Source organism: Gossypium hirsutum, chromosome A13 (genome assembly GCF_007990345.1).
Source record: "Gossypium hirsutum isolate 1008001.06 chromosome A13, Gossypium_hirsutum_v2.1, whole genome shotgun sequence".
NCBI lineage: Eukaryota > Viridiplantae > Streptophyta > Magnoliopsida > Malvales > Malvaceae > Gossypium > Gossypium hirsutum.
In genome coordinates, this window is record NC_053436.1 from 78584180 (window position 1) to 78606608 (window position 22429).

The 22429-nt window shown below is 34.2% G+C and overlaps 2 protein-coding genes and 1 non-coding gene across 3 annotated transcripts; 2 read left to right on the forward strand and 1 right to left on the reverse strand.

Moving 5' to 3' along the window:
• The first annotated feature begins 8384 nt into the window (after nt 1-8384).
• On the forward strand, nt 8385-11563 carry LOC107915884 (syntaxin-43). Its single transcript, XM_041086038.1, has 8 exons — nt 8385-8922; nt 9439-9715; nt 9936-10025; nt 10211-10288; nt 10551-10628; nt 10725-10790; nt 10863-10943; nt 11027-11563. The coding sequence occupies exons 1-8, from the start codon at nt 8720-8722 to the stop codon at nt 11132-11134; spliced, it is 981 nt and encodes a 326-aa protein (XP_040941972.1). The 5' UTR covers nt 8385-8719; the 3' UTR covers nt 11135-11563.
• Nucleotides 11564-11751: 188 nt separating this feature from the next.
• TRNAT-AGU (transfer RNA threonine (anticodon AGU)) lies at nt 11752-11825 on the forward strand. Its single transcript has one exon. It is a non-coding gene; the product is annotated as a tRNA-Thr (tRNA).
• Nucleotides 11826-12896: 1071 nt separating this feature from the next.
• On the reverse strand, nt 12897-14422 carry LOC107918581 (GATA transcription factor 16). The gene is made up of 3 exons (XM_016848166.2): nt 14040-14422; nt 13821-13925; nt 12897-13545 (listed from the first exon to the last, which is right to left on the reverse strand). The coding sequence occupies exons 1-3, from the start codon at nt 14064-14066 to the stop codon at nt 13189-13191; spliced, it is 489 nt and encodes a 162-aa protein (XP_016703655.2). The 5' UTR covers nt 14067-14422; the 3' UTR covers nt 12897-13188.
• Nucleotides 14423-22429: the final 8007 nt, after the last annotated feature.

Sequence of the window (22429 nt, forward strand, 5' to 3'; positions counted from 1 at the left end):
TCTGTATCTGGTGACTCTGTCACATTTTCTGTATCTGGCAGCCATGCTGCATATTTCTGTGGTGTGTAGCGGTTGGGTGGGTCGAGTAGTCTCCCCACATGGTGAAAGGATGGTATGGGGGTGTATGTGGTTGGATATGGTTGGGTTTCTGCATAAGCATGATATATCTGTTCTGGTCTGTTCTGGGCCTACGGGTTTTATTCTGATATCTGTTCTGGGCTGAGGCCAACTTATTCTGTCTCTGTGGTTTGAACTGATTTAGGCTATGGTTGGGTTAAATTACACACTGAGTTTTCCAAAACTCACCCCTTATTTTCATCCTCGCAGGTAATCCTCAACCATAGTGGGCTTGGAGCTGTGAGGGATTTGGACTGGCCACATGTTTCTACGAACCTAGTTTCTTTCTAGTGAATTGGACGTATTTTATTTTACTATGATAAAGAAAACTATGATGACTAAGGAAAATGGGTTAGCTTTAGGACGCGTTTTCAAAAACATTAAGGGATTTCAAAATAACACGATTACAAGTAAGACTTCCGCTAAGCAAACATTTTCAAACTTAATCATTTTCATAAGATAAATATAACCAGACGGTTTTCTCAAAATTATACGAGTCGTTAAGGTGTGGCAATGGTGGTGTGCATGTCTAGGATTGGATCCGAAGGGAGCTTGGTACTTAAGCAGTCCAACGGACTCACCTCATCTTTTTCTTGGTTTCCTACCTGGTGCACAGCTTCTATTCACCTTAACCTGCTTTAAAAAGTATCTTTACAACCCAACTAAGTTTTCCAAACTAAGTAAAACGGAACGTTTTGAACGCATCGATGTGGCGCACCGGATCCGGTCAGAACGTCTAGGCCAAGTTTGGGGTGTTACAGTAAGTGAGCATTCGACAAGATACATCGAATTTTCTCCATGATCGTTCTGTTCATTCATTCTGAAATGTCATTTTGTTGTGGAGTATGACGAACTGTCAAGTGTCTCATGATCCGTTCTGACTTGCACAATTCATTAAACTCATAAAAATAAAATTCTAAGTCATTGTCTATATGGAGGTGTTTTATTTTTTTCCCGTCTGTTTTTCAATCATAGTTTTCCAAGACTTAAATACAAAAAACACATCATTTTTCTACTTCAGAAAAAACACCTAAAATTTTCTGGAAAAATCATCAATAAGTGTTAGCATATAGTTAGCTCCACCTCTCGAAGGCACTCTGAATAGACCCTACAGATCAGAATGAATATACTCCAATGTTGCCTTCATGTTATGGATTCATCTGGTGAATCAAACTCTCTTTTGCTTCCAAAAAATGCACTGCTTATAAAATTTCAGCTTGCAAATTCCTTACCAATCAAGAAGTCCTCTTTTACTCAATACCGCCATGCCATTCTCACTCATATGCCCTAGGCACATATGCCAAAGTCTAGTAACATCATCAACTAACAAGAAAGAGGAAGCGACAGCTGCATCACCAGTAATAATAAACCCTGCAGAACATATAACTTGGCAATTTTCTCTGCCCTTAAATCACAAAGAGAGAACCTTTAGAAATCATGAAAACCCCACTTTCAACTGTGTATTTGTACCTTTTTGAATCAAGAGTACTTAATGAAATTAAATTTCTCTTCAATTTTGGAACATGTCGCATGTCACTAAGTGTTCTGACAACTTCGTCAAACATCTTAACTTTAATCGTTCCAACACCTGCGATTTTACACGAAGTATTATTTCCCATCAAAACAACACTTTCAGACACTGTTTCGTAAGTTGTAAACCAATCCCGATTGGAACTCATGTAGAAAGTGTAGTCCGAATCAAGGATCCACTCCTTGCTCACTTTAGAATTGTTGAGAGAAGCGACTAAAAGCTCACTATCGCTGTAGTCTTCTACAACATCAACTTTATTAGATTTTTCTGGTTGTTTTCCTTTTTGATTCGTAGTCTCCCTTTTGATCTTGTTCCGCATCTTATAACACTCAGATTTAATGTGTCTTTCCTTCTTACAAAAGTTACAAGTTTTACCTCTGTTTGAAGACTTCGATCTACCTTTAAATTTACCGTGAAGATTTCGTTCCTGTGTCCTTCCACGATCATCATCAGCATTCCGATCTTGCCTCCCACGAACATTGAGACCCTCTCCCTAAGAGTCGATTTTAACTATAATATGCTTCATCTTATCATACAAGGTCAAAGAATCATAAACCTCATCAACTGTGAGAGACTCGCAGCTATATAAAATAGTGTCTCTAAAGGTTGAATAAGACGAGGGCAATGAACAAAGTAGGATCAACCTTAGATCTTCCTTATCATACTAAACCTCTATGGCTTCCAAGTTTGAGAGAATTTCTTTAGACACTGATAAGTATTCATGCACAGACGCACCTTCCTCCAAACGATAAGCATAAAGACACTACTCCATATGCAACTTGCTGGTTAGAGTTTTGGATATACATATTTATTCCAGCCTATTCCATAATGCAGCGACAGTCTTCTCCTTCATCATATCCTATAAAATTTCGTTAGACAAATTCAGATGTAACTGTGTTAACACCTTTCGATCATTACGCTTCTTCTCTTCATCCATCAATGTCAAAGGCATCTTATCTATCCCTAACAGGGCATCCTTTAAGTCCATCTGCGTAAGAACTGTTTGCATCTTTATCTTCCACAACGCAAATTTGGTGTTGTGATCCAACAGCAAAATTTTATACTTCAAAGATGCTATTATTGTGATTGAGATAAACAACCCGAAAGCTCTGATACCAATTTGTGAAAAAATAGAATGTCGGTAATGACAATATATTGCAAAGAAAAGAGAAAGAAAAATAAAGAACACACAGATTTTTACGTGTAAACCTTTTCAAGAAAAAAACCACGGGCAGAAGAGAAGATAATTCACTATGTCGAATTCGAATAATTACAAGAGAAGTAAAATATATCTATTTATAGGCTTGTAAAACCATATTCTAATGGGAGTGTAGTAAGATTGAAACACCTTATTCTAATCAATATCAAATAGATGAAGTTTAATAAGGTTTAAAAACCTTATTCTAAAATAAAATAAAAGAAGTGTAGTTCTATATGAATTTTTTTTTATTTTATCACTATATTTTATTTTAATAAGGATTCGGGTCACTTAATTCTAACATAACTAAAAAAATCATGGGTGTCGAGTTCCTCTTGTATTGATTACGATTAAAACGCCTAACAATAATCATTAAAAGTAGATACATTCAAGCCAAATTGAAGCTTGTTTGGTCAATTGACCCCCCAAAAAATAATATTACCTATAATTTTTTAAAAAATTTATATAATTAATGTATTAATTCACAAAAAAAATGATCCCACAAAAAAGTTAACCCCACCAAAATTTGAATAGGATTCACCAAAGTTTTTGAAAATATTTATTTTATAAAAAAATGAAACTCTCTCCGATCACTAAAACCCAAAAATTTTAAATTCTTTTATTTTCTTCAAACACTCGTCATTTTTTTCTCAAATTTATTTTATCCTCTTACTCTAGAATTTTTACAAGATAGGGGTTAAATTTTTCAATACTTTCATGTTGATCTCCCAATTTAGTATCAACTCTTCTTTTCTTTTTATGCTTTATTGATTAATCTCTAGAAAATTAGGATTGTGACTTTTCTTATAATAGATTAGGATTTTTACGCAAGATTTAGTTTTTTATTTATTGAATATTTGAGATTATTAATTTTGTATGAAATTCCTAATACTATGATTGGGTAATTTAATTTTTAGAGGTTGATTAATGCAAATCCTTAAAGAAATTAGAATTGATTAATACAAACCCCTGAAGAAATTAGGATTGAATAGAAATTTATCATTTCTATTTAGACATTGTTGTTGTTAGTGTAATTATTATGAATCTTGTGTTTGAAAATTTGATATATTGCATTCTCATAACACCAAAAAAGCACTTAAGTGATGTTTATTTTTGTAAAAGAAAATTACTAGTGGTATGTTGGCTTCATGAAAATCTTTATATGTTTAAGGCTTAGATATATTTGTTTTGAATGTCTAATAGGAATGAAAAATTATTTAAAAAGTGTCTACTAGTTAAGTATATGAAGAACAATAAGAAAAAAACATAATGCATTAGTTATATAACTTTTATAAATTTAAGAAATTGACTCTACAATTCAAATTTCCTTACTTCGTGTAACAACCAGTTTTCTAGTAGTTTCAGGATCAAAATTCCGACGTGTGAGTTCGTATAATATTTTACGAGGTTAATTGAAGATTGATTCAAATTTTGGTCCGTATAATATTTTGGTTCGTTTTCCAATAGTGTTGAAAACAATGATTTCGTGTAATATTTACGAGGTTAATTGAAGATTGTATTAAATTTTGGTCCGGTAAGTTTGTTGTTTAGTTAGTTAATTAAAGAAAAAGGACTAAATAGTAAAATCTATAAAAGTCAATCACTATTAGTATTTAAGTGCCCATTTGTATAAATTAATAAAATGGGATGGTTTAATATGGCACTTTAGCCATAATTGAAGATGGTGGATGTTAATATGGTTTGATTTCTTAAGTTATAATTTAAAATGTTTAATTAAATTAATAATTAAGTATTAAAATTTAAAAAAAAAAGAAAAGAAAAACCAAGTTCATCTCTTTCGTTTCTTGCTTCTCAATCGAAACTTCCATGGTTAAAACCTAAGAGCATTCGGCCTTGCTATTCACCATGCATGTAAGTGTTTTCTCGGTCCATTTTTCTTGAATTTTATGTTTTTGAGTTCATTATAATGAAATCTAACTAGTTTAGAGGTTAAATTGTGAAACTATCAAATTTTAGAAAATATGCCATTGAGATTTTTGAAACTTTTTAGTTGTGTTTGGCTTGGTTTGAAGCTTGGTAATGATTTTGATGGTAGTTTACAAAGTATTTTTTTATAATTTATAAGTTTAAGGATTAAATTGAAAGTATGTAAAATTTGGTATGGTTTCATTTAAAATTTCAAGATTTTATGGCTGGTTTGAGGTGGTCAAGCATTCGGCTTAATAGGTGTACAAGGTTTAATTGTGAAAATAATTCTATTTTCATTTAGGGACCAAATTGAATAAAGTATGAAAATATGGGGCAATTATAAAAAAATTTAAATAGGAATACATGCTCATTATTTAATATTTCCATAAATTTGAAGCTACTAATTGAAATAAACTACTTTATAGACCAAAATCCAGTAGATAATTGTGGAAAAGGAAAAATTACTAATTAGTCCCTGAATTTTTACCATCCATGTAGTTTAGCCCTGGTAAGTTTATATAGTTTAATTTGGTATGTATGTATGTATGTATGTATGTATGTATGTATGTATGTATGTATGTATGTATGTATGTATTTGAATTCTTACAAATTGGTTCAAGGGGAGAAAGTGATTTGAATTGTAAAATGTTATGTGATCTTGTATATCGAGCTCAGATAAACATAGGATAGAAACAATTGGCATGCCAATAGGTTATTTTGCGTGCTGTATGAGATTGACCTGTGATGAGATGCTGATTTTTTACTTGATATTATACATTGAAATATATCGGAGTCCAGCATTTGTTGTGGACTATCAAGTTATATTTGCAATGATTCTGGCGTGTTTTTAGGGGCGGATGTAAACCCTACAGGCTTGGCACTTGATGCCTAGGCGTATTTCTGGAGGGATGTTAGCCTACGGGCTAAGCACTTGGTGCCTAGGCATGTTTTTGGTTGGATTGGCTCAGTTGAGCATTCTGGCATATCTTGGGTGGATAACCAGGTATCCATTTTTGTTTATATCATTCATCGAGCAGATTTTAACTAGTTAAATATCTTGTTAATGGATTTTATGAATGTCTACATGATTTTCGACATTAGATCGTGACTTGGTAATTGAATGACTTTGTATGGTTGAATAGATTATGCAACTTGTGCATAAAGCTCACCTGTTGAATGATTGTGGTTGACAAGGTTAATGTTTATTATTAGTATTGTTAAATGTTATGCTATGTTTATACAGTAAGTTTTATTGTTTCGACCTGTGAACTTACTAAGATCTATTAAAGCTTACTTGTGTCGTTTTCTTATTTCCTTGTAGATATCATTTTGTGGAATCGGGCGATCGGATCAACTCAAAGATCACACTATCTAGCTATCTATCGGTAGATTTTGAAAATGTTTTCTTTTGGGATATGTGGCATGTAATAGGAGAATCATGTATATGTTTTAAGTACTTACTATAAAATGGTATGTTTTATACTTGTGTAATGAATGTATGCTTTTAGTTGGTAATACGCTCGTTCATGGTTTGGTATGAAAATCCAATTGTGGTGTGGAACTTGACATGTAATAGGAGTTATATGTTTGTAAAGGTGTTTGAAATATCAAAGTTGTATAGACTTGTTCATAGAATAAAGTGGTTGAAATTGCTATGATAGGTTATTAGCTTGATGGATGGAATGGTATGTTTGATAAGATTATTAAATAGTTGTTTGATAAGATTATTAAGTAGTTGAACTTGTGGTTGTTGAATATAAATTTAGTTTGATATTTGATTTATGGTGCCAATGAGGGCGTATTTGTTAAACACATAGGTTGAATTATTTTGGTATGTTTTGAGCTTGTTTTGAATGTGTTTTGATGGTATATAAATGGTTGATATTGGTTTGGCTTGGTACTTAAGAAATTGATCATGTTTTGGCTTGTTTTAGAAGTCATTTTAGGTGCACAAGGCCTAGGACACGGGTTGTCACACGGCCGTGTGCCACACAAGGTCACTCCACATGACCATGTGGCCTATTCAATTTTGGTGCAAATATGTCTCACACAATCTCAAGCTGTTACACTGCTTGAAGGCACGACCTTGTGACCCTATTTCGAATCACACACAGGTTGGCACATGGCCGTGTGACCCTATTTTTGAACTGTACATGATTTGGCCACATGGTCATGTCCTTGAGCACACTGTCGTTTGACCGCTGTTTGTATATTTTACTCAAAATTTTGTAGAAGTTTCAATTTAATCCATAATTGATCTCAATTTGTTTTAAATTTTTCTAAACTCAAATTAGGTCCAAATTTGATTGAAAAGCATGGAAATGATTGAATATTATTTATTTGGTTGAATTTTTTATTGAAATTTATGATAAATGTTAATAGATTATTGTTGTAATGTCTTATAGCTCGAGTCAGACGACTGGACCAGGTATAGGGTGTTACACTTCGTCCCTAGATACACTGATTTATTTGATAACTTGACATCTGTAGGTGTCAAGGTCCTTCATAGCATAATAGATGCACATTTTGCACTTATAAAGAATTTTAAGTTAGGAAAACATGGTGGTTGAACTATCCATAAGAAAACTCATCATTTATAAATATCGAAGGACCTCTCCAAAAAAAAATCTTATGACAAATAACTTTTAAACACATCTATTTTAATATTAATTATTTTATTGTATTGAAATAAAATCATTTTTATATATTTACTGATTGAGTCTTAGCTTGATTGGCATAGACATTGTTGTTAATGCAAGAGGGCATAGGTTCGAGTGCGTTGAAGCGTATTATTCTCCTATTTATGTGTTAAAGAGGGGCAATGGGCAGTTCTAGATATTGTTTCAAAAAGATCAGATATGATCAGAACGATTGTTCCCGTAGAGTATTTTTATTATATTGGCAGAATAATTGAATTTAAATAAGGGTAAATTACATCCAACTCAAAGATCATTAAACTATTTATAAGTTTATGTTTTGGTCATTAATTTTAAAAGGTTACAAAATGACTATTAAATTATTCAAAAATTTTCATTTAAGTTATTAGGCTTTTAAAATTGTTGTTATATGACCTTTTATGTTTGCAACGTTTACACTAATCAAAATCTCATTTTCCTCTTCTTTTTTTACAGTTTAGTTTTTTTTCGTGAAACAACTTTAAATGTCACGGACCGGTAAATTAAAATTCAAACAACTTTCTTATCTAATCTCCGACATTGACCATTAGATTAACTTGGATCTACGATATGTTCTTCTATTCATCGACGGATATGATTCCTTGTATTGATCGTTAAATCATTACTTGAAGCTCATTAGCTAGACTTAAAAAAAACTTAACAACTCAATGACTTAAATAAAAACTTTCAAATAATATAGTGACCATTTTGTAACTTTTTGAAATTAAATGACCAAAACGTAAATATATTAATAATTTAGTTACTTTGGATGTAAACCTAAAAAGTTCGGCCGGCATAAGGTGGATGCGGATCTCGAATTCTCGGTCCGGCAGAAAAAATTCACTGTAGCGTAGGACCCGACCATACTAATTGAACCCGACTAAATTGAAGATAGAAAAAGTGATTAAAACATTAATCACACTTCTAATTTGCAACATTGAGCCTAATAAAATTAAAAAACAAACCGAAAAAAAAAAAAGAAGAGAAAAGTCCCCAGGCCAAGCCAACCGTATCATTTCTTCTTTGTAGTTTTACTTTATTGGTAGTTCCTCCTCAGCTTCGCCGGCACTTGACACTGCCGTTCGTCTCCGATCAACTGCCCACTTAACGGCCAATTACGTGTCCATCCCCTTTTTTTGCTTTCTCTAGCTCCGCCATGACAAAACCTCAATTTTTAGATCTCTAAATCCTAAATTCTAAATCTGAATCTAGATTTAGATTCATTTTTTTTTTAATTTTTAGTTAAATATATATATTCGTTTTAGAGCTATGGCGACGAGGAACAGGTCGCTGCTATTCAGGAAATACAGGGATGCGTTGAAGAGTGTTAGAATTCCGGCGAGTTCGTCGGCATCGTCTGCGGCGACCAAGAGCTCCGGTGGAGGACCGGTGATCGAGCTGGTTAGTACTTCGTTGCTCCATCCAAATCGTTCTTATACTCCTCTAAGTACCGAGGATCCTGGAAATTCAAGGTAATTCAACGTTTGCAACTATTAGTTTTCAATATAAGATTAAAAAAAAAATTCAAGATCGAGAGCAATACTTGCTTTTCTTTTACTTATGCGTGAATTTATCTAAATATAATTAGTTAGCTTACTTGAGCTGAATTTGTCTCCTTTTATTTTAATTAAAATTGGTATAGTTTAGGCTAAGCAGGAATGCTAGATTATAAACTGTTTCGAGGAATTGGCATCGAAGAGATTCTTATGATTGAATTTGTTGGTAATCCTTGAATAATTCTTACAAGAATGATTTAGCTGTGAGATATTTCAAATGATATGGAAAGAGCTACAAAAATTATGAGGCGGTTTATGCAGTGCAATGAAAGATCAAAGTTTTGCAATGAGGGAATGTAGATATAAACTACAATTGGGTTTTCGTGTGAAGTTCATGTTCTCGTTCAAATAGTTATAAGTACGTCTATATCTCTGTTTGAATGATCATATAACTCTGTAGTAGGACAATAAGGTGTTGTTTGCTTGTTGCAGTAAGGGTGCAGTTACAGTGGGTCTACCACCAGCTTGGGTAGATGTGTCTGAAGAAATAGCAGCAAATGTGCAACGTGCACGGACAAAAATGGCTGAGTTGGCTACGGCTCATGCAAAGGCTTTAATGCCTTCATTTGGTGATGGTAAAGAAGATCAACGCATTATTGAGTCTCTTACCCATGAGATAACTAATCTGTTGAGGAAATCAGAGAAGAGATTACAAAAACTCTCTGCATCTGGACCTTCTGAGGATTCAAATGTTAGGAAAAATGTCCAGGTAAGGCTTAGTGATGGTGAGATAAAAGGTCATCTTTGACTTTCTAGCCCTTACACATATGTCATTGCTGAAAGGAAGATAATAATGTCCGATGTTCAGGGCTTTATTTGGCATGTCCTCTGACATAATTTTAAGCTTTTATGCTCTTGAATGATGTACTATTCTGAACTGTTTTTTTGTTTACATTTCTTGTTTTTCATGTTTCTCTCCTTTTTGGCAGCGTCAACTTGCTACTTCCCTTCAGAACCTATCAATGGAGCTCCGGAAGAAGCAATCAACTTATTTGAAGCGCCTCAGGCAGCAAACAGAGGTATAGAAAGAAAATTCCTTCTTGGCAATGCAATATTGCATAATGTTTGGTTGTAGTTTCACATGCCAAATGGTCATACAATTTCAATTTCAAACTCATTCCATTCATTTCTGTGTTTTCCAGTCTTATTATAATGCATTTTGTGCATTTCTTTAATGTAACTAAATTGCTGGTTTCTATTGTAGGGCCAGGATGGAGTTGATCTAGAGATGAATATAAATGGAAATAGGTCTTATGCAGAAAATGATGACTTGGATGATATGGTATACTGGTTCTTTAAACCTTCTTTCTTTTGTAATATACGATCAATCCAAACACATTTGAGGAAACTCATTTTTGGGGTGGTGAATGCCAAATAGCATGTTAGGATCTTGATAATCATGTGAGAATCAAGCTCCAAAATGTGCCTAGTTTAACTTCCTTATCTTTCCCCTGTATAATTATATTAGGTTTTCATGGATTTGTGGCTTTTATCTGATTCCAGTTTAGTGTCAGATTCTAACATTTTAGAATGATGTCATTTAGATATTTAGTGAGCATCAGATGGCAAAGTTAAAACAAAATGAGGCACTCACAGTTGAGAGGGAAAGGGAGATTCAACAGGCAAGTTCATTGCTCTTGATCTTTTTTTTATCTGATGCTGCTTTCATAGCTATCCGAAATGAATTATTTGTGCCTGTATTAAAATTGTTTGTATAGGTTGCGGAGTCCGTAAATGAGCTTGCTCAGATTATGAAAGATTTGTCAGTTCTTGTGATTGATCAGGTAATGATCCATCTAGCATTAGTTGTAAGTTACAAAGTGTTCCAGAGCCATTAAATGCAATCTCCAAAACAGGGTACCATTGTGGATAGGATAGACTACAACATTCAAAATGTTGCAACTACAGTTGAAGAAGGCCTCAAACAACTACAGAAGGTCTTGTCTTCCTCCAATTATTGATCTTCATTTACATGTTTTCTGGGAATCATTCTAAAATCTTGTATGAATTCGAGTTGCAGGCAGAAAGAACACAGAAACAGGGAGGCATGGTGATGTGTGCTACAGTGCTCGTTATAATGTGCTTTGTCATGTTGGTCCTCCTAATCCTCAAGGAGATAATCTTTTGATTCGCATGCATGTTTTTTTCGTTGATGATTTCCAGTTTGACCAGCGGTGAGAGCCCATTACTTTAGAATCAGCAATTTCCTTGGTCAGCAGCATGAGCATGGGGGATTTTGAATACCCCCATACGCATACGACTTAACCGTCATGATTACTTATTTTCTTACTCTTCAATTCTTGGGTTGTTGTCCTTTCAAGAAGAGGAAGAGGCGGGTGTTTGAATCGCGTTTAGAGGATTGATCTATAATAGAGTTTATAAGTTATGTATTCTTTTTCCTTGAGAAAGGAAAGGAGCTGATATTGATTCTTTAAAACTCCCTGGGTGGGTATTTCTAGCTTTAGGGGATTCCCATTAGGAGATGAGGTGTTTGGCTATATATCTATATGTATTACCTTGTATCAATTCTTTTAATTTCAAAGAAATGGCACATAAATCCACATTGTAATAATTAGATGTATACATATGCAGTTGCCATGAAGATTGAGATCCAAAGGCTGAAAGTCATATTAGGTATCAGCCTAGCAATCTGTTACTTTGCATTTCAAATTATGGTCAGTTGCATTTTTTTTTCTTAATTAATTCTATGGATTAATTAAATTATTTTGGATGCTACAGTCGACTGCTTTCGTAGCTCAGTTGGTTAGAGCACCCGTTTAGTAAGCGGGAGGTCTTGAGTTCGACTCTCAATGAGAGCATTTCTCCGATTTATTGAATCCTTCCGCATTTTTTGCTCCTTATAATTATTCGTAGCCTGCAGAAGTTAAAGTTTATCTATATACTTTAATTACCTTTTTATTTAAAAATCTCAATCTCCTAATTTTCTATTTAAAAATCACAATGGAGCCACAAATTGTAAGTATATTATGTTAAAATTTACCAACTTGAAATTTTGGTAAAATTGTCCTTATTTGGCATGATATATGATTGACAAAAAATAAACATATTAAATTGATAATTTTTTATAGCAACTACTAACAATGATAATGATTAGACTAAGATTTTCAAATTGGAAAAGTAAAATGATTGAATATTTAATTTTTAGGGTGTGCCTGGTTGGGTGAAAATGTAGAGGGATGGGAGGGAAGAAAGAAAAAATGGAAAGAAAATAAATTTTCAGTATGCTTGATTAGGAAGAAAAATGAGGAAATAAAAAGGAAGAGAGCATTTTTTATCCTAATGCATAAAAATTAACACTTTTAAATTGAAATGATGAGAGGAGAAAAGGAAAGTGATGTGCATGTCAATTAAAAATTATGCATTTTCTTTCCTTCTATTTTTCACCATTTTTCCATTTCTCCTACCAAGTACACCAATGATGAGAGAACTATATTTTTCATCCTCCTCCAATTTTCTTTCCACTCTACCAAGCTTATAAAGACCAAATCTAAAATTCTATAAGTATAGGGACTACCATCACATTTTAATGTAAATAGAATTAGGCAGATCCCTTTTATATATTGATTTATCCTTCCAAATTCCAGTTTTAATTGAAGAAAGAAATTAAAGTTGGTCAATTGTTCAATTCGTTAACCTTCAAGTGTCAGATAGTTTAGCCTCTGAAATGAAGGAATAATTCCATTTGGGGCGCAGGAAAAGCGTTAGGTTTAGGTGATATTACTTCCCTCTTGAGGCCACTTCAGGCCCATCACCACACCCGAAAAGATCAACTACCATTCCCCAAGATGAACTTCCTCTCAACAATCTACATGCTAGAATCATCTTTCACGCCACTAAATTTGCTTGCATAAGGTACGAATAACCAAAGATAAAATTCTCATTCCCATTCTCATTCTCATTGATTCCCGATCTAATATTTACATTATGATTGAACCATCATCAGCCATCCCCAAAAAACATTACTTCCCTCAACTCTCTCTTACGTTAAAAAAAAAGAACAAGCAGCAGTCAATAACATGGGTTTTTTTAATTTCACTAATAAGGAAAATCCCAGGCAAAAAAAAGACAAAATGAAGAAACAGCTTTTTCGGTTAGTGTTTTCCCTCTCCTTTTTGAAGCCCCCATTTCTTTTGTTTTGTTTTGTCTAGTCTGTTTCATATTTTAAGCAAAAACTGTGCCACACGACAATGCCATCAAAGAAATTGCAGCTTGTTCTTCCTCTCCCAACCTCCTTCTCCTTTGGCACCTTTGTTTCTTTACCACCCCAGATAAAGACGATGAGGTTTGGAACAAAACTTCACTGCCCAAAGCAAATAAACTCATCTTCACACTCTCGCTCAATCCATTTAAGTTGGCACTCAGATTCTCACCACCACCATCATTTGCTGGAGCAATAGAGCTGCTGCTATCTGATGATGGTGAATGTGATATCTCCTTCTTCTTCTCTATTCCTTTGTTCAAACACAACATTGCTCTCCTTTTTTTCCTGTATCTGATTCCACATGCATTGCACAGTGACTGAAATTACCCCCCCCAAAAAAAGCAAAAAACAGAACAATCAATAAATGTCAAATAAAGCAAAGTAATAGATTTGGTGATGATTATTAACCAAAACAATCAAACGGGATGAAGACTCATCAGCTTAAAAAGAAGCTAATATATGTATGGAAAAAGATGAGAGCTTTTGCCAGAGGACGACTCATGCTGACGATTTTAAAAGAAAAAAGGAAATAAACCCAAACTTCAAAAAGATGTGTGCGAAAGAGATGAAAATGGAAGGTTAAAAAAAATACCTTGGGGCCAGCAGGGCCACCTCTCCAAAGAGGGGTTTTTGTGGTTTTGCAATCAGTACAAAACTTCTTGCTGCTCTCACTCATCATATCTTCACTCCATGATTTCTGAATAATAAATACAAATCTAATCAGTAAATTAAAAAGAAAAGAAACAATAGGTTGAAAAAAGAAATGAAAAACTTCGAAGCATTGAAGATGATTTTTTTTTTTATGATCCACCTTTGCTCTCAGATCCATTACACCCATGAAGCAACTCTACAGATATATTTCGTTCAAACAGAATGATAAAGTGAAAAGAAAAAGAAAACCTAATCAAAGCTTGATGGGCAAAGAAAAACCAACTTAACAATCATAAACCTTTCTCATTTACTGAGACGAAAAAACAGGGAAAAGGAGAGAAGATTTTGCTCTCAAAGAACAAAACCCAGAAAACTAAAAATGAAAAAAGAAAAGCTAAAATTTGCAAAAAGAGAAGGAGGGAAGAGAAAACAAAAATGTAGACAATGAAGAAGGGACAGGGAGGGAGAGGTTGTCAGAGCAATAAACCCTAGACAGAGGGGGTGATAAAAAGACGGGAATGCCCCCCTACTGGTGACAGCTGAGCGCCGCTCCACTGTGAATGAGTGAAAAAACACACCCGCCAAAATTTTGAGAAGGGCAGGGTACACGTGGCAACATGCAGGAGGGCGGGGCTGGAGATGAGTTTTCAGGTGCTTCACTGTCAATTTTTTTCTTTTTAGTACCACTGTGTGGTTATGATAGGTTTACATACTAGGCCACCCACGTGATTTACCCTTTTTCCTTTTTGCAAAAATGGGTTTTTTTATACGAAAGAAATAGACGATCGGAAGTTTTTTTTTACTGAGTCATTGTATTCTTTAATGTTACTGTTAATTGCAGTATGCATCTTTCCACGCTTTTTCTCTAAAAGAACCAAAATTACTTAATTAATTACGATAATATCAAGAAAAAATTAAATACAAAAATGATTTGAAATTTACATCAGTGCTCCCTCATACATTAGTAGTAGTATATCCCCTTCATCATTAATCAATCATTAGTTTTTTTTTAAAATAATTTTTTCGGGTGCATCACTATGTTAAGCTACACTAATATATATTCGTTAAAATATTCATTAAAAATACGAGTATTTAAGGAAAAATAAAAAGAAAGAAAATTTTAATGGATGTCAATGGCCAGTCAGGCGACATCGGGTAAAATTAAAAAAGACTAGTTGTGTTAGATAGAAAAAAAATTTCAAATTAGTGCCATTAGTGTGTTAGGTGGCACCGGTGTCAATTTAAAAAAATGTCAAATTTAAAAAGGAAATTGATTTGTTTTTGTAACTAGTGTGTCAAGCGACACTGGTGTCAGTTTAAAAAAATGATTTTTTTTGTTGTCCCAGATGTGTCAGGCTGCATCAGTGTCTGCATTTAAAAAAATGATTCTTTTGTGTCACCATGTGTCAGGTAGCACCAATGGTATTTTTTAAAAAAAGAAATAGCTTTGTAGGGAAATAAGGAGACTGAAAAAAAAATTGGTATCACCTACATGTTAAGCAGCACCGATGGCTTTGTGACATTGCTAGGTGACAGTACCCAAAATATATATCCCCACCAATCCGTCTAAATATCTTGTATTAGTTTTGGTTCTTGTTGAACTTTTTTTATTTGCTCAAGAGAGCAAAAAGGGGAAAGATTTGTGTTTAGTAGGAGAAGATAAAATAAATATTATATCAAAGATAAATAACAATTCTTCGTATACGTTCACTTCGAGGGAGTAATTTTACAAACAGTTGGTTGTGTATTTGAATCTCATCAGAAAATAGGAATGAGGTTTAATAAGAATGTAAAGATCGAAAAAATGAAACAAAAGATTAATGTTAAAATAGCTTTCTATTGTGGAAGGACGATGTCCAAACTATTCTACAAATTTCCAGTTTCCTCAAATCCGTGCAAATATGCAGAGATGAAACTTGTAAATGATGAAAACGTGGGCACTATGATCGCAATTTATTGCTCAACTGGGAACATAAACGCTGAACCAGTTGAGTTGTTTACTGAGTCTGCCGATGTGGAGCCCAATCAAAATGTCACGCATTAAGTCAACAATACGGGTTTAACATTGATCTTAATGTCAGATGGGCAAAACAGTCAGGTTATTGAGAGACATCCACATGGGCTAAAAATCCACAACATGGTGGAACTACGTATAACAACCCTATTCTGGGTCCCGATTTAGGGATACATTTGGAGGTGATGGACACCGATGCAAATGGTGAAGAAGGAATTGATAATGATGGTTCGGGATAATATCGATGATGAAAGCGTAGAGGAGGGTGAAGATGTACACCCTCCTTAGTCGAGAACCTGAGTTGTGGCATTGTTATATAAAACAACCTTGGGGCCCACATGTTAAGTGTAGACCTCAATGCGACGCATGCATCCAAGTTCTTTGAGTATTTAAATATAACACATTCTTACCGATTGGAGGTAGATTTCGAATTAGAAGAGTTGCAAGTAGGGCAACATTTCACGATCAAGGAGGACTACATATTTGCCATCAAGTGGTATAGCATGAAGGTGTTGGTGGACTACAAAGTCATAAAGTTTATACTGACATTATATTTTAGGGAATGATAGAGGTTTGGAGAAGGGTGCAACTAGTAGGCTTAAGTTATATTTATGCAAAGGACTCAACTGTGGACGATTCAAAAATTTGAAGGCCTTATACATGCACTGTTACACGTATGATGTAAGACCATCACAAACAGGATGTGAAAAGAATTTGCAACTATATCATGCCACTAGTGATAGACATGCCCACTATTCCTATATCGTTTTGATTGTCGACATACAAGCCCGATTCTAGTACAAGGTGTAGTACAAGAAAGCATGGTTGGCTAAATAGATAGTCATGGAGCAGTTGCAAGAAGATAAGGAAGCACCATACAACGAACTTCAGGGGTGGTTAGTTGCGATGCAAGAGTACGTGCCATGTATTGTCGTTAACTTGCAGATGCTTCCCTTTTATATCCTAGAGGACGAACTACAACCAGAGAGAAGAATTTTCCATCGTTTTTTCTATACATTCAATCAATGTGTTAGAGCCTTCTCCCACTATAAGCCACTGGTGCAATTTGATGCTACTTGACTATATGGTAAATATATGCAGATACTCCTAATTGTGATTGCACAATACGGTAACTAGAAAGTACAAAAGAAATGAAATCATGGCAATTTTTCATGACGAACTTGCGGAGGCATGTTGTTAGACAAGACATCATTTGCATTATCTCTGATAAATTAAAAGGGCTAATTGCCATGATTAGGTGTTTTGGAGTTTCGTGAAGATTCGTCTACTGCATCCACTACATCGCCGTTAACTTCTACAGGTCTATAAGAATGCAGACTTGCACAAACAAGTCGTGAACATGGGTAAATATCAGTTTCAATTTATTTTTTAAATATTTTGAATACTTTTACGAACTAAAAAGAAATGTAATGTCTCATATCAGAATACATACGTAAGGTACGAGTGTAACACCCTATACCCGACCCGATTTACCGGATCTGAATATAATATGTCACAATACTTACATACTTAAAAAAAATTTACAATATGCGAAAACCATACTAAATGTACCTCTTGTTTATTTAAAATCTTTTCTAAGTCAAAAGGGTTTGAATGAAACATTTATCGTTTATCACAGACTTTCAAAGGTAGTATAAAGCCTTACAACATAAATGTTTGATAAAACAAACATATTTGTAGTGTGTTTTACTATTTGTCATTTGAAAACATGTTTTTAAAAGTGTCCCTCTATATGCATTGATCTACCACAAATCGATATGGTAAATTAGACTTTTCTGACGCACTTAAGGAGCCTTTTCTCAAGCAAAATAGTGTTTTTAGTGTAGTTTTTTGTTATTTTTATATTTTTGATTAATAAGTGTAAATGTCTTGTTTTTTCCCATTCTACGACCCAAATTAGCCAATAGCGCAATTGGGAGGCCTAACATGTGTTTGAGTGATGTAGGGGTAAAAAACGAGCAAGAACGACACCAAGGGAAAATGTATCACCATATCCATTCCTTGGAATCACGATACCTCTAATAATAAAGAAGACTGAAGACACCTTTTAGTGGTATCATGATATTCACCTTCCAAACAAAACCCCAAGGTTCAACACTACTCGAGGTATCACGATATCACATTCGTCAAGGGGAAAAACTTGGACAAAAAGGATAGTCTTTGTCTACTCGGTCCACCAATCACACAAGGCCTTGTAGGGGCATTTTTGGCAAAAAAGTCATTAGAATACACTTCAAAACAACCAAAAATTGCTGATGAGGAGGAATACAGAGATTAACTTAGTTTTAGGTTTAGTTTTCTCTAGGTTTTCTTTAGTTTTTCTCTGCACTTTTTTAGAGTTTTTATTTTCCTTTCCTTAAACCTTAGATTAGAGTTTATTTTTCTGTGTTTACTTTTTAATCTTATTATTCTTAGTGTAAATTAAGTTAGTTATTACTGTAGCTAAGATTTATTTGCATTTTTAGTCCATGTACCTTACTTTCAAGACATTTTAAGCTTTAATTTAATGTGTTTCAGTTTATTCTACTTTAAAATTGTTAAAGCTTGTTCATTTTATGTTTCTTACTTTAGATTTTCCTGTTGAATACTTTTAGTTTTCTGATCTTTAAGTTTTCTTGCATAAAAATCTCAACTTTTATATTTTTCTTAAGTTTTACTTTCATGGTTGCCTTGATTTACATTTTTATGTTTATTTATTTTAATTTGAGCATGTGTAGCTAAACCTCAAAAGAGGTTGATTGATGGAGACGTAGGTAAACTAAAACTCTTGGATAAAGGACTAAATCATAATAAATTGGACTAAATCGAATAAAACTAAGAACTTGGGTAGTGACACTCTTAAGGGAATATCAAGATAAAGTGATCCCGGAAGGTAATCTTGCCGCGCACCCGTTCATGAGTCCCGAATTAACCAATGAAATCGGAAGATAAAATGGAGCCACTTGATAATTTACGTGATTTATGTCCCTTGTCCGAGGTTTGTTGAACCACATTAAAGTCAACCAAACCCCATTAGTTATTTACTAAATAGTCCTTTAGTTTTACCTTAGAGTAGAACATTTAATTTTCTTGCAAATTTCTCTTATTATGAATTGTCATACTATAAAATCGTGTTAATAGCCGCTTAGACTCTATCATGTATGCAGCTATTACTCAATCGCCTCTTTTTTTGGGTTCAACCCCTTGGAATACTTCGTGTTCAATAGGAACTATAAATATTACAATTGACATTGATTGACACTGTACGCTTGTAGTAAAATAAAACTTTCAAAGTTGTTATATAAATTCATTGTTTTAACGCACACGTGCATAGCCGATCAAGTTGTTAGCGTCGTTGCTGGGGAAAGCAGTGTAAGATTGAGTAATTTTTAGTGTACATTCTTAGGTAGAGATAAGTAGTCAAAGTAGGATTTATAGATACGACCTTATTTTCTATTTGTTTATATTTTGTTACAATTTTTAATTAATTTTCTTCACTCTCTTGTGCTTGTAGGAGGCATTGTATGAATCAAACCGGTAATGGTGCCTTACCATTTGGGCTAGAATCAAAACTGGAACGTATCATCACACACGCGAGGAAGGTGCAAAATCCTAAAGATGCATCACCTCCACTAGCAGCCTATCGAAAATCTACAAGGAAAATTTTGACAACCACCACACCTACCCATAAAGCAATGAACTTTGCGTGACTACGTAATGCTCAATTTAGATGTTGTTTGAGGTAGCATTAATCGGTCGGTGATTAATGCTAATAATTTCAAAATTAAACCAGCCATGATCCAAATGATACAATTGAACCTTCAATTTCGAGGGTCACTGAAAGAAGATCCAAATCAACATCTTAAGTGATTTCTAACCATTTTTTATACTTTCAAATATAATAGGGTAACTGATGATGCTATACGTCATTGGTTATTCATTTTCTATCTTATTGATGATGCTTTTATGTGGTTAGATTTGCATCTGGTAGATTCCATCAACACTTGGGACGAGCTAGCAAGCAAATTTTGGGCAAAGTATTTTCCCTCGAGCAAGACCATGAAACTTCATATGGATATTAAGAATTTTTGGCAATTCAAAGTTGTTATATAAATATTTTTAATATTAGTGTTAATTGTAATAAGCATCTTTCAAGGCTTTTTCTCTAAAATAACCAAAATTAGTTAATTAATTATGATAATCATCAAGTGAAAAATTAAATACGAAAATGATCTAAAATTTACAGCGTTCGTTGGTGTTGCCTGATATATCAGTGGTACTGCCCCCTCATCATTAATCAATTATCGGCTTTTTTAAAAAAATAATTTTTTTGGGTGCCGCCATTTTGTTATGCGGCATCAATATGTGTTTGTTAAAATATTCATGAAAAATACTAGTATTCAAGGAGGAACAAAAAAAACAAAAATATCGTTTAATGGGTGTCAGCAGTCTATCAGGTGGCACCAAGGAGAATTAAAAAAGAATAGTTGTGTCAGATAAAAAAAAATTAAAATTGGTGCCAACGGTGTGTCGGGTGGCACCAGTGTCAATTTAAAAAAATATATTTTTTTGGGTGATGTAGGTGTGTTAGGTGACACCAGTATCAATTTATAAAAAAAATGTTAGATTTAAAAAATATATATTTTTTTGTGTCACCGGTGTCAGTTTAAAAAAAATAATTTTTTTGTTGTTGTCGATGTTTCAGGCGACACCTATGGTATTTTTAAAAAAATAGCTTTGTAGGGAAATAAAGAGATCGAAAAAGAAAAAATTCCGGGTATTGCCAACATGCCAGGTGCACCAGTGTCCCGCAATGTTGTTAGGTGACATCACCCAAAATATATAACCCCACTAACTTGTCCAAATATCTGTATTAGTTTTGGTTTTTGTTGAACTTTTTTTATTTGTTCAAGAGAGAACAAAGGGGAAAGGTTTGTGTTTAGTAGGAGAAGTGAAAATAGATATTGTATCGAAGATGAATAACCAATTATTCGTATATGTTCAATTCAATGGAGTAATTTTACAAACAACAATTGTTTGTTGATTTGAATCTCGCTAAAAATAAGAATGTAAAGGTTGAAAAAATGAAACAAATGATTAGTGCCAAAATAGGTCTTCGTTGTGGAAGGACGATGTCAAGATTATTTTACAAATTTCTAGTTTCTTCAAATCTATGCAAATATACAGGATGAAACTTGTAGATGAAAAAGACGTGGGCACTATGATCGCAATTTATTGCTTGACTGGGAATATAAATGCTAAATCAGTTGAGTTGTTTTCTGAGTTAGCTGATCTGGAGCCCGTTCAAAATGTCACTCCATTAAGTCAACAATACGAGTTTGACTTTGATCTTAATATTGGATAGGTAGAATGGTGAGGTTGTGGATGGACATCCACATGGCCCAAAAATCCACACCATGATGGGACTGTGTATAACAACCCTATTTTGGGTCCCCTTTTAGAGATACATTCAAAGGTGATGGGCACTGATGCAGATGGTGAAGAAGGACCTAATAATAATGGTCTGGGATGATATCTACGATAAATGCACAAATGAGGGTGAAGATGTACACACTCTTTGATCGGGAACCCGAGTTGTGACATTTTTATTCAAAATGACCCTAGGGTCCACATGTTGAGTGTAGAACCCGATGCGACACATGCATATGAAATGGCAGTAGATTCTGAATTGGAAGAGTTGTTTGTAGGACAACAATTCGCGATCAAGGAGAACTTCATATTTGCCATCAAGCGGTATATCATGAAGGTGTCGGTGGACTAAAAAGTCATAAAGTTACACCGACATTATATATTAGGGAATGTTGGAGGTTTGGAAAAGGGTGCAACTGGCAGGTTCAAGCTGTATTTATGCAAGGGACTCAACTATGGACGATTCTAAAATGTGAATGGCCCCATACATGCACTGTTACATGTAGATGCAAGACCATCGCAAACAGGATGCAAAAACAATCTGCAACTACATCATGCCACTAGTGAAAGACAAGCCCACCATTCTTGTATCACTTCTGATTGCCAACATGCAAGCCCGATTCTAGTACAGAGTGTCATATAAGAAAGCATGGTGGCTAAACAAATGGTCAAGGAATAGTTGTACAAATACTAGGATGTATCGTACAATGAACTTCAAGGGTGGTTAGTCACGATGCAAGAGTATGTGCCAGGTACTCTCGTCAACTTGTAGATGTTACCTTTTTACAGTCCGGAGAACGAACTACAACTGGAGAAAGAATTTTCCATTAGTTGTTCTGGACGTTTGATCTATGTGTTATGGCCTTCCCCTATTGCAAGTAACTAGTGTAGGTTGATGGTACCTAGCTATATGGTAAATATATGTAGATACTCCTGATTGCAGTTGCACAAGGTAGTAACCAGAATGTACTGCTCATCACCTTTACCATTGTATAGTCTGAGAGCATGGAATCATGACAATTTTTCTTGACGAACTTGTGAAGGCATGTTGTTAAACAAGACATCATTTGCTTTATCTCTGATAAAGCAAAATGAATAGTTTCCAC

Excerpts from the sequence above, each read along its gene's own strand:
- LOC107915884 (XM_041086038.1), top strand. The coding sequence starts at position 8,720 with ATGGCGACGAGGAACAGGTCGCTGCTATTCAGGAAATACAGGGATGCG. Across the intron at positions 10,289-10,550 it reads ATGATGACTTGGATGATATG|ATATTTAGTGAGCATCAGAT; the intron begins GTATACTGGTTC and ends GATGTCATTTAG. Across the intron at positions 10,944-11,026 it reads GCCTCAAACAACTACAGAAG|GCAGAAAGAACACAGAAACA; the intron begins GTCTTGTCTTCC and ends TTCGAGTTGCAG.
- LOC107918581 (XM_016848166.2), bottom strand. The coding sequence starts at position 14,066 with ATGGGTGTAATGGATCTGAGAGCAAAG. Across the intron at positions 13,926-14,039 it reads TAATGGATCTGAGAGCAAAG|AAATCATGGAGTGAAGATAT; the intron begins GTGGATCATAAA and ends TTTATTATTCAG. Across the intron at positions 13,546-13,820 it reads GTGGCCCTGCTGGCCCCAAG|TCACTGTGCAATGCATGTGG; the intron begins GTATTTTTTTTA and ends GGGTAATTTCAG.